The sequence below is a fragment of the Argiope bruennichi genome, chromosome 5, assembly GCF_947563725.1.
Source record: "Argiope bruennichi chromosome 5, qqArgBrue1.1, whole genome shotgun sequence".
Taxonomy (NCBI): Eukaryota; Metazoa; Arthropoda; class Arachnida; order Araneae; family Araneidae; genus Argiope; species Argiope bruennichi.
Window position 1 is genome coordinate 124,842,428 of NC_079155.1, and position 13,251 is coordinate 124,855,678.

At 31.4% G+C, this 13,251-nt stretch overlaps 1 protein-coding gene across 2 annotated transcripts in view; it reads left to right on the forward strand.

Moving 5' to 3' along the window:
• Nucleotides 1–11,801, forward strand: part of LOC129968838 (complement C2-like) — a 48,151-nt gene extending 36,350 nt beyond the window's left edge. For both annotated transcript variants that reach the window (XM_056083118.1, XM_056083117.1), the window contains exons 9-12: nucleotides 4,529–4,764; nucleotides 6,759–6,951; nucleotides 7,848–8,058; nucleotides 11,490–11,801. In XM_056083118.1, the coding sequence (XP_055939093.1) occupies nucleotides 4,529–4,764; nucleotides 6,759–6,951; nucleotides 7,848–8,058; nucleotides 11,490–11,688 (839 nt within the window). In that variant the 3' untranslated portion in view covers nucleotides 11,689–11,801. The remainder of the gene's footprint in view (nucleotides 1–4,528; nucleotides 4,765–6,758; nucleotides 6,952–7,847; nucleotides 8,059–11,489) is intronic.
• The last annotated feature ends 1,450 nt before the right edge of the window (nucleotides 11,802–13,251 follow it).

Consider the following 13,251-nt stretch of genomic DNA (forward strand, 5'->3'; position numbering starts at 1 on the left):
TTTGACTCCAGTTAAATTTTTAAATGTGGAAGGACAAATTCCTGAAAACATTAATTTAGCAGATGATGCTTTTTATGTTCCAGGTTCCATTGATTGTTTATTGGGTGCGGAAATTTTCTATGAGTTATTACGTAGAGGGCAAATTTATTCTCAAAATTCTAATCTTATTTTCTAAAATACAGAGTTTCGGTTCGTGGCTTCAGGTAGTAGTAGTTGTGTAAATATTGATTTAAAATGATACCTTAAGAAAATTTTAGGCATTAGAAAATGTTGATTTAGAGCGAACCAAAAATAAAGAGGCAGTTTTGTGTGAGGAACATTTCGTGAAAACGCATTCAAGGGGTGTTGAGGGCTGGTACATAGTTAAAATGCCCCTTAAAGATGATCCAAAATGTTTAGGTGAATCAAGGTACATAGCTCTCAAATGATTGGATGCACTGTGGATTAGGTTAGAGAGAGATAATCAATACCTAAAGTCATATAGAGATGTCATACACGAATATGAACATTTAGGGCACATGAAGGAGATAATCACTGAGGAGGACAATTCAGAGATAAGTTATTATATGTCACACCATGGCCACAAAAAAGTACCACTAAGTTGAGTGGTCTTTAATGCGTCGAATCCGACAAGTAATGGATTGTCGCTCAATTCGTTGCAGTATAACGGTGGACTTGTGCAAGATGACTTATTTGCAATCATGCTAAAATTCAGAGAACATCCTTATGCCTTTACGGCCGATGTGAAAATGATGTATCGTCTGATACTCATGCACGGGAGCCAGCAACCATTGCTCAGAATCTTGTGGAAAGAAAATCTTGGTGACCGAGTAAAAACTTTTGAACTTAAAATAGTGATTTATGGGACAGTGAATGCTCCCTTTTTAGCAACAAGAGTACTGTTGCAACTGTTTAAAGATGAAGAGAAGAACTTTCTATAATAGAATTTAATCTGTGTAATATTGTATAGTCATTATCTTAATTTGTATTATATTATAATTATTTTTTTGGTGTGATATATTTTGTATTGTTGTTCTGTATTATTATTTTGAAATGTAATATTTCAAGGCGGGCGGTATGTTCTGACGCCAGCGCCATCTTGTGAGTTTTTGTAGCTATCGGCAGAAAGAGTGTTTAATAAAGCAGTGAGCGTTGAGCAGTGAGAAAACACATTTACTCACAAAAATTGATAGTCTATGGGGAAATTATCCCCGCTTAAATGATATCAAAGTACCAGATATCATTTAAGCGGGTTCTTTATTCAGAATTGAAACACATTTTAAAAAGCAAAATATTTTTTAAACTAGTTCTATTTGAAGTCTCTTATCAAATTTCTATAATAGAAGAATATAAAAAGCGATAATAACATCGAATGAACTTTTTTAATTAAAGTGTTGTAAATAACTGTTCTCTCAGCTTTTCAAATATTCATCAAGAAAGTTGTCTTTGTACTATATTTATTTTTCCGTAATGAATGGATGAAATCCTAATAATGTGGGAAACTGAAGAACAACATAACAATTCAGCAGTATGGTTAAAGTACCAACCTATCAAAATCAGTAATGGGAGGGGAAAATAAGAATTTTTGGAATATTTCATAACACCAAAGGCTCAAAAACCTCTTCCAGAAAAGTAGAATCCATAGCAAGCTGTATAACTATTAATTTCCTGAAAATATTCGCGTTTTCATAATTTTTTAGAATTATTAACTTTTATAAACGATATTTGAAAGATACAGCTTATACTCAAGCTCCCTTAAATGGATATTTAAAAGGTGAAAGTAACGAAGATCGAAGAAAAATTCCGCGGACAGAAGAAGCAAAAAAAAAAAAAAAAAAAAAAAAAAAAGGCTTCCTAATTTAGATCAACATTAGCTTTATGTACAGATGTCTCTAATTTCTCAATCGGATATATTCTACAGCAATATGAAGTCAGAGATTAGAAACCAATAGAGTTTTATTCTAAAAATTAAATGATACCTAAAAAGCTTAGAGTACATATGATCTGGAACTCTTAATTATCTATCTTTCCACCAAATAATTTTAACATACACTTGAAGGACGCTAATTTATGATATTCACAGATATCGCAAGCTAATTATATTTGCATTTAAACCACAACAACAAAAAAGATAAAGCATCACCCAGATAACTAAGATATTTCAAGTATATTTCTCAATTTTTTCCGAATTTAAAATATATAACTGGAACTCGAAACATGAATTTAATCAATTTCGAGCATCGATATGATAGCCACAAACTGGCTACTCCGACCCACCGGAAGGCACACGGAAAAACTTGAATGATCGGACCATCGCAACAGCAACAATGGCGGGAACTGTGGTAGAGTCCTAAGAGCCATCACCGGCAATGGTACAACCCTTCCGTAAGGAAGAACGTTCAGTCACCGTTGGGAGGAACCAGACCCCCACCTTTTCGTGTACCTCAAGTGTGGCGAGAACCAACCATCACGCAGGAAGCTTCTCATCCTGAATGACGAGGTGCCCTTCGTGGCACCTCGGGAAACAGAAGTAGACGAAAGAATAACTAATGAAGTACTAAAAAAATTATTAATTAGTAGCTCAAATTTAAATTTTAAACACTATCCTCTGGAAAAATATCCTGGCATGGTGTTTCGACTGTTCATACCGTAACCATTTAGAATAAATGTTTTCCTCAAAATATATAACGAACCATTCTGGCATCAATTCATCAGCGAAATAAGTAACATCAAGATTCATTTCTAAAAATATTAAAAAAAGATACTGGAGAAGAAGACTAAAACTTGCATTAATTTGCCAGAAAAATAAATATACTTTTCTGATAAAAATAAAAATATGCTCCATTGGAGAAGCAATTCATTGTAAATCACTGAAGCTACCAGGAGAAATCTTTCAAGAACTAAAAACCAAATTACAACCAGATACATTCACTAATGAACTGCGAAAATAGATGGAAAAATTGAAACCAAAAAAAAAAAAAAAAGCCAATGTAAGAGAAACTGAAATTATTTTTTTAATAAAGATATGGATTCGTATTCATATATATCTGTCAGAATGGCCCGTATCAAGAAAAGATTTCAATGCTCTAATGAAAGACCTTTTCCAGTGATGGCCAAAAATAGCAAGTATTATACAGTGAGAATTGAAGGAAATGACATCAAAGTTTCCATCGATACGATTGAAACAAATTTATGGAGTCAGGTGACGATGATTCTCGAAACCTAACAAATAAAGGATGGCGAAACATCACATTAAACAAAAATAGAAATAGAAGAACAGACGATTCAAAATTTAAAATGGAACGTAGAAGGAGAAGAATTATTTTTTCAGCATGCTATCATATGAAACATTTAATGTTGTTCATTAATTTTTTTTGGAAGGGTTTTAAATATTTTATATTGTAAAAATATATGTATTTCATTGTAATGTAAGTAATCACGTGATATTAAAGATTATTGTTCTTTATATCTTAACTATGCTGCTGGATGTGAAACAGTGCAATCTCTACAAATCATATGATCTTTGTTTCGACATCGTTATATAGCGAATGGCAATATGATAATGAAAATGTTCTGAGAACAATAATGCTTAAAAAGAATGATGCTTTTTTGAGAATTTTTTTTTTAATCATAAGAAATATAATGTTTTATGATATTGAAACCGCCAATTCAGGTTGAAAGTTCTAATTTCATTTGTTGTGCGACAAAGAACTGATCTTAGATCTGCATCTATTCAAAACCCCCAGCAATAAGATAATTTATTTACTCCCATTAGAAAAGAATTTTCACAATTTTTTTCATCGTGATTTAAAAATACATGTTTATTAATTGTTGGCATTGTGTTGTGACCTAAAAATGTTCAGACCACAACATAGTATAAATATTGTTAAGTAAAATATATAGATATTCAAGAAAACTTAAAAGAATATGACGAATATAAAAAAATAAGAATTAAAGAATTTAGAATTTGGTGTGACTCAGATAATCTCTGATAACTATTTTTATTTCTTTGCATTCTTCGTTTCTTTAAGTACAAATGAAATCCATTTTTTTAAATGTAATTATTTTCATCAAGTTTTTGTGGTCTTCAGTTTTTATAGCATTTCTTTTTCTTATACACTGATTTTGAGCAGTTGGAGATCTGCACAGATTGATCCGTTCAGAAAATTTGGTTTAAGCCTTGATGCCAAATGTTCGAATTTTTAAGATTTTTAATTTTTTAAGCTTTTGTATGTAAATAATTTTGATTGTTAAAATAAAACGTTTCAATTTAAAAGAAATTAAATGAAATAATTTAAGTAAACTTAAAAAGCTTCTGTTTGTTTTAACATGAAAAGTCTTTGCATCTATATAATGAGAGTAAATGCTTTCTTTCAATAATTACACCTATAATAGATTAGTGTATAAATAAAACAATTACATTCCTTATTAATTAATAAGTTTGAATTAATTCCTAAATATAGCGGTTAATCAGAGCAAATTTTAAATGGGTACTTTCAAAGTAATAATAATAATTATTATTTTGCAGCCAAGCCAATTAATCCTGCAAGATGCGGATACATAAAACACGAACACGATTATCTGAAACGCTGGCCTTGGTTAGCTGCTGTTTATATAAATCTACCTAATGAATCCAATTCTACAAGATTCAGTCTTTGTGGCGGTACTCTCATTTGCAGTGAATGGATCCTCACGGCAGCTTCTTGTTTTTATAATGTCTATGAAAACAACGCAACAGAAAAGGTTTTTGAAAAAGTCTCTGAAGTAAGTTGTTCTAATTTTAAAGTTAGTTAGTTACATTCCCAATTCAAAAATACTGGTTTGATTTAAAAACATGCCATTGACATCAACTATGAATTATTTTTCAAGCGATAACTGACCAAATTCGGTATTAGATATAAGGTGGTTGAGATTAGTGATTGACAGAAACACCCCAACCTTGGCGAAGTATCAGACGTGTTCCCAATTTTAAAATGCGACACAATTTCAAATTATTCTAAATACAATGATATGCACCTATATTCGCATGCTTTCAAACAATTTAATTAAAGAAGCAAATAACTTATCTGCTAATAATCTACGTTTTATTCACAAAATTACTTACCTCTTAAACATTACTTACCTCTTACATTTAAAAATATTAGCGCAAAGATTAGTTTCTGGCAGGAGATAGTGACTGATATTCCAGCTATAGCCTTGTTTGTATTTTTCTGTCCTGCTAACCGAATGTGCTATATGGTCAGCTAGAATTTTAAGAAGACGTTTTCCTTAACCTTATAAGTATCAGACTAGAATCTGAAATCTATTTTCAATAGGTATGAAAGATGAGAACAGCAATTGAAAGGAGGAGGATTAGTGAGATGTGAAGAATTGTAATTAGTTGTCTAGAAGCTATCTTTAAAATTCTTATCCAGAATCTTTACTTTTGGGGATCCAAAGATTTTCAATGTTGCCTAGATTTAGGTAACAATAGTTGTTTTGGCAGAATAAGAAGGATTCAGAATTTCATTGCAAGAAAAACTTCAACCATTCAGATATGAATAGACGTTTTCATAAAAACATTTGTTAATCTTCATCTAAGGTTTTATCACCTGAGAAATTCTTTCTTACATTTAATTAAATCTTTCTCTTCTTTACTGTGTAAACATGTAAATGAGCATATCCAATTATTCATTAATTATGTAATATTAACCCTAATGAGGCGTAGTATATTTGCTGCTTCCAAGTTGGAATCTGCAGTCTAAAAAATCTTGTATCGTTCTCCTGAAAGTTAAATCAGTCAAAGAATTCGACAGTTCAACGTTACCTCATTTAGTCAACGGATATTACAAGAAACAAAAGAAGAATTTTATGCAATTTTTGCGTAGATCAAATCTTATCAATGTCTGAAGTAAATATCCCTATTGAAACACGGCACTACAGTAAAATGAAAAATAATGATTTCGAAACTACGTTACGTTTAAATCACCATATTTCCCATATTAATACAAATCCCGATTGTCGACTATTTGCTCTAAACTGAAAAGATAATGCCCCGAATATCATATTCTTTATTTATGAGTAAATAGCTGACATTAAAAGAAAGATATAAAATAAATTGCTGATGAATTTCCCTTGGAGTATGAGAAAAGTCCTAATTTCATTGCTGCAAAGGAATCTACCGAAAAGGAAAATATGAAATCAGTAGTCGACCCTATTGCTAATGTTTTTACTCTTTCTGATTTTCCTTTTCAAAAAAATTAATTAATCATTGCTCTCAAATTCATTCATTTTGTGTTTCTCCAATGCTTTCTGCTTTTTTCTCTTGTCCAGTTTGCTTGTAAGTGTTCTGTATCCTGTACCTGAACCCTGCAGTGCAGGGCCCCATTCTGTTCAAAAAAGTTCTGGGAACTTCAAGACCTGAGAATAGGTTAATAATTCTAGAAAAGAAGCTCCTACTATCTAAAACACGGTTTCGATTGCCGAGGTGAAAGATTCAAATTGCCCTCAAAGTAACTAACTACCACACAGTTAGATTGCAACATTGCTATTTCTATCTTATTTGTTCACAGTAACGATTGCAAGTCCGTTCTAGATAGATTCGTCCGTGTACTAAGACCTTTATTCCTATCGAATAATGATCAAAAATGAAATAATGAATAAGTAAAATAGCAATAAGCGTTGCGCGATTTTATTTATTTATTAAAAATTTTCTTTCTTTGAAGCATTTTTCCACGTTTCTGAAACGGGAATAAAGTTTAAGCATTTCATTTTTTTAGGAAGTGTTCGTCGTGATGGGAGAGAAAGATCTCATTCAGGAAGATAGAAATCAAATGAATTTCTACGCCGAAGACATCATCATCCATCCTGACTTCCAGCCACTTGATGAGCTCGAACATAATTTGGCTCTGTTGAAATTAAACAACCCAACACCACTGAGGCGATTTCGTCCTGCTTGCTTACCCATGACAGGTAATACTTTTCGAAAAAAATAAAATACTTTTTGGTGACTAAAATATGAGAAATACATATTAAGTTACTCAATAATCAAATCCTACCTACATAGTTTGTTTCCTTCGATACGATAGCAGTTCTAGACATACACATTTATTGTAACTCAAAATTTAATTAATTATTCCGTCACAAAATTAAAAGGGTGCTGTAATTTGTAGTAAGCTCTCAGCTTCAGAACCGAAAAATTCCAGATTCAAAACCCGATTCCACCGAAGAACGTGAACGCGGATCTGATGCCCATTAAATTCGTTAGGCCCAAATATCCACCCGCTAACATGTTGCAGAAGCTTGAAGTGTGGGATGCCAGCTCAAATGTCGTCCTTATAATCGAAAAGCGGTTCAAAATTAAGAGATCCGTTGCAAAATTGTTACTTTAAATCACTGATATGACAGAATTAAACTCAACAAATTAATTCCTTGATTTTAAGTTAGTGAACTAAGTTCCATTGTTTAAATGATGAATATCATAGTTATGTTGAGACTATTAGTGACAACATTTTATTTCACATTATTCTCCATATGGAGAAAGTGAGTTGCGTCAAAGTATTTAAATTATAGTTAGTTGAAATAGCACTGTTTAAACTAATTGGGTCACTGTTTATCAGGTATGGGATTTGTGATGGGAATAGCTTCATTATACATAAGGTGCTAAGATGGTTGCTTCTCAGGTTTAAATGATGCCAAAATTTCCAATTACCAAGCTGACAGCGGTTTACATTTTTGGCGATTTATCGCGGGGACGAGGGAAACGATGAATATCCACTTGTATATCCCTGTATAAAAAGCTGAAGGAAATCTTGGACAAATCCGAGTGATCAGAAAATATTCCCTTATGTTATTTTGTCATTTCACAGAGAGGCCCGTTCCTCTTCATCTCGATTTGAACACCAACGCTTCCATCGCCGGCTGGGGATTGCTGCCAGACAACAGGCAGAAAGAGATAACAGGTGGCACAGTGAGCATGCGCAGTTCCAATATCAGCGTCGCCCTAGAGGAGGAAAGCACATGCGACCAAACGAATGGCAAAGAGACTGGAGGAAATATTTTTTGCGCCGGAGGACTCGGGTAAGAAATATTTCCCCTAATTTTTTAAAAATAAATTTCAATAGTATATGTTTATTAGTGTTAAAAGTAGAATAATTTAGTTAAACTAATGTCTGCTTCCTAATCTTTGCTTTATAATTCATCAAAATGAATAACAGATTCGTTTAAGATTTCATAAAGTTAAATCAGTGTTTCATATTATATTCTTGAATAAATATAAATCTGAAGACAATATATTTTTATTCTTGCATGCATTTTTTTCTTTGTATTAACCATCCCATGTCACGACAATGTGGTGATCGTGTATGTTATATAAACTTAATTAAGTAAACTATTAAACTGATAATTAAATTATTATTAAAATATTATATTGTTGTAAGCATAGATGAATACAAAATTTCTGTCCTCCAGACAAGAAGCAAGTAAATAAAAGTCGAGAGCAAAATTCCATTTTTTATGAAGTTATTCTTCTGGTTATCCAAAAGTAAATAATTATTTCTTATTATATTTATTTATAAGCAATAATAAACATGCTCAATAGTGTCCCAGTACCTCTCTTTTGTGAGGACTTTTTTTTATTTTAAGAACATAAAGATATTTCAAGGGATTTAATTCGATAAATAACGAGAATCATCGAATGTTGTGATACATCATAATCTTGTAGACAGTAAATAGGGAATGTGCAAGACTTTTAGATGATCGATTTATACATTTTTCTCAGCCTGAAATATTTTACCAGAATCGTGTCCAAGATTCTCATTCAATTCAACTATAATCAGCCAGCAATAGGGAAAATACAAGACATTTCGTAAGTTTTGAGGTTTTTTGATCTCTTTAAGTCGACGATTCTCTCGGACTTGCGATATTCTAGCAATCTTCTTCTTAGTACACAGCAAAATTCTTTATTCACTTAAAAGCAGCTCTTAATATTTCGTAAATTCTTTACGAGAATCTTCCTAAGTTCCATCGAAAAGCTGCTGTCTAATATCTATTCCATTTGTTCATCAATATCCAAGAATAAAAAAAAAGGGAGTACAGCAACAAAGTCCAGTCTTTAATTGTATGTTTGCTCTTACTGCAACAAATGTTCCAGTGAATATCTTGCCAACTGAACATTAAATACATATCGCCAATATACACGATAATGCGTACTTTAGCATCCTAGCGGGCCGCAAGCGAAGTCCTTTTCTAATTCATAATTTCATGAACATCGTACAAATAACCACCGAATGATCTAATAATAATTGCTCATCCACTCAGAAGAAAGTCACATAAAATTATTCTTTTGCGATCCCATGGAATAATTTTATACGACTTTTTATGACTATTTCTTCTGCCAGACAACCGGACTTCTTATGGATCACGATGCATACCATTGCCACGGAAGCAGGAAAATTATTGAAAACAATTATTCATAGTAGACCCCCTTTTAATTGCAGGGGATCATTTAATCGCGAAGTTAATCATTTCCTGCTTTTTCCAACAATCATTAGCAAATATGAGCTCGCTTGCTCATTAACGAGTCTATCAAACGATGGCGGACCCTTTTATCGAGAATGTTCTGAAATCTTCTGCGAGGTGATAGGAAAATTCCTCGGTCGAAATCAATGGCTGCTCCTTGAGTCATCAAACCATTTCGTCATCATTTATTGCACTTGGTCTTCTAGCTATTAATTGGTCTTGGCACGATTCCTCTCTACGGTTGAGCTTTTGAACCAATATTCGACCATTCTGGCATTTAGAGTAGACTCTACTAATATATGGTGGTTGCACTGCTGGAAGCATTAAATCGGAATTTCAAGCTGAAAGAAGTGATACGTCAAATTATATATTTTTTAAGACATTTTATGTATTCAATATAATACTTAAAACTTAACTAAAGAAATTTTGTGTACAACTGGAACACACTTAAACATTTTTAAAATATGGCCCATTACTTCTTGAAAGAGTTTATATTTGCATATTTTACTTTCTTCTGTCCGTTTTGCGGAGTGACAAAATGAAATCTGAACTTTGGATATTAATTAACACCATGTTTCTAGAATCAATAGTCCACAATACAGGATATATTTGAGATTTGTTGTGCAAGAGGCTATGATTTACAATTTTAACAAATGGTTATATTCGCACTTGCACAAAAAATGTCGGTTTACTTATCGAGTTACACTGTACAAATGGAATACGGTGGAAACAAATATAATTTTTCAAAACATTTCCTTTTTACATAGAGGAAACGGTTTCACATCTGGATTTACAAGATCTAAATGGTAGATAGCATTAAGTTTCTGCTTAATAAGTATTATTTGAGATAGTTCAGCTGCTTGCTGTAAGATGGCAGTCTATATCGAGGCAAGAGTTAGTGATTGAAGGCAAAAGTTTCTCCTAGAATCTTTGCAGTTTATAAAAACGATTGGTGAAAAATTTAGGAAATATTTTAGATATAGTGTAATTTAATCTGCATTTTATATATGTTTTCATCTGTTATTTATTTTTAAAAGAAAGTTTAATTGGCTTTTTTAAAGTAACAAAAGCTCCCACTCTCAATCGACAGCATTAGCAATCATTTAATGTCTTGGTTGGATATCCCCTGATGAACATCAAGTCTATATTCGAAAATTTGTATTCTTGTTCACAATAATGAAAGCCTCGAATTGTTTCTGATGCTCAAGACCTATTTAGTTGAATAATGAAAGCAAATTAATATTGAGTGAGATTTTTGTTTCTCATACAATTGCATATGTGCTATTTTTAATAATGTCCCTTGAATGTAGTTTATTTTACTTTTTATAAAATGTAGCATGGAATGAGTATCAAATAATACACTTTTATGCCATAAATAGGTCTCTGTTTCTGAGTTATATTGTAGATTTTAAAATATTTTTCTGTTTTGCTGTTTAATTATTTCAATACACTTTAATTTAAATTGACATGTTTCATATTTGTAAAGCTGGAGTTTCCATTCTCATTTTTATCTGTTATTATAAAGAATTATAAATCAATTAAAAAGTGGAATACAAAGTAAAAAAGGAATTTTTACTCTTTAGTGCGTTTGAATACAATTTTTATTGTTTATTATTGAACCCTTTTCTTTAATTTAATTTGTTTGTAAAGATGAGCTTTTGTAATCTATTTTTCTTCTATTTGTGTTTATTTTTTATTTTTCTGCATTTTCGATGGTAATCTCATCATTTTATTTTTTAAAAGAGTTCAATTATTTTAATTGAATTTTTATTCTATATCTATGGCTTCATCAGGTAGATAATTTGTGGAAAAAAAAAGATTTCGAGATTTCTTAAAATTTATATTAATGAATTGTTTTTTATAAATATAATCTTGACTTTAAGATTAAAAATTAGAAACTATTTAAAACAAAATATTTCACCTTTTTATTACACTGATGAAAATGTATTCTTAAGAACTGCTTTCTTGAAATTTATTATTGAATTATTTAGGACTCTGACCTGCACTGGCGATTTGGGATCTCCACTGATCGCCGTGGACCCACTGACAAATCTTCATCATCTGATTGGAGTCCTGAGTAGCAGACTCAACTGTCAGAGGGGGACCAATCAGTACACACAACTCGCTAAATATATCAAATGGATTTCGGAGGAAACAAATGATTGTCATTCAAAACATTATAACGTTTGAAGTGCGCTCAATAAAATTTCAACTGTGCAATTATGTTTGAATTAGATGCTGGTTGTTCTTTTAATGTAACTTTTTAGGTGTATTTTTGCAATTAAAAATATTGTAACTAGGAATATGATTTTTTAAAATTCCATTTGTTTGCTTCCATTTCAAATTTTCACTCTAAAGATGTTATATTTCTAAATAATGGACATTAAATTCACTGAAATGAATTCTTATGACGTCAAGCTCTCAAAATAAAAATAATTATAAATATCATCTAAGTGCATGGTGCTTTATGCTGCACCGTGAATCTAGGCCTTTGTTCTTCCTGAATTTTGAAATTAAATTGTTGTTGTGTATTTTGGAATATCACATAAACATGAATAGTTTCTAATACAAAAGAATGCAATCAAAAGGGAAAATGAAGAAAAAAGCTTTTAATTGCTGCAGTAATTAAAATTCGATGCACACCACGTGTACCCTAACAGTATTCACCGAAGTCCGTAATTGATAGGAATTATTAAAATGAATCCAGCAAATGTTTCCACCAAAGATCCGTACAAAGTAAGTCACAGTTATGGTTGCACTTATGAGCATGGCTTATAAGGATATTTATTGTCTTTCCTACAGACAATTTTTAGAGTAAAAATATATTTTAAGTTCCTGTTCCAAGGGCAATCTCTTTTCAGAAGTAAAGAAAGTTTTCCCAGGAATTTCAAGGTTTGACAAACAGCTTTATATTCTTGCACATAAAAAGGAATGATAACATCTTGGGATGCATTGGAATGATCTTACGTTTTCCATTACAATGCTTAATGCCATAACTCACTACAGCACAATAGGATATCTTAAAATGCAAAATGTTGTCATATTTAGCATGCTCAACTAATGGATATTTCGCTCGGTTTCGGATGCTTTTTGGTTATTTTCTGTATGGCTGTTCATCTCATAATTGCATTAAGGTATCTGTGTGCGTTTAAAAGGCAGTTTTTGGTCAAAATTCAAACATTTTTTATTGTTTTACTTTAAAACCCATTTATTTGGATTTCCAAATCTGTGTTTGTTTTAATTCTACGATAACTAGAAACCGAGATACGTGACTTTTTTTTTATATAAAACATTGTAATTGAAAACGATACCGGAAGTTGAATGTTTTTCAACATTTTATCAACTACACGCCCTTCTGAATTATAATTTATTTTATAATATGCTCTATCAGCAAATCACGCGTATTAAAATACTTTTTGAGTAGTTTTATACAGAAAGAATAGGCAATTACATCTGTTTTTGAACACTGTTAATGTTGGAAAGAATTTTTATTACAAGAAAAATAAAAATTTTAAATGATTTTTTTTAAAACTTGGATTTCGTAAAAAAATTCATACGCAAATCATGATATCTTAAAAATTTATTAATATAGTATCTTGAAATTTTACATATGTGTTACATGAAGGCCACCTTGCATATTACCACCAATCTCTTTATAATTCAAGGAACATTAATTGACGTAAAATTCCAAAATGACCATTCCATTTACCTTTTTTTTCCAAAAATGTAGGGTTTTTCTCTGCAATATATTTT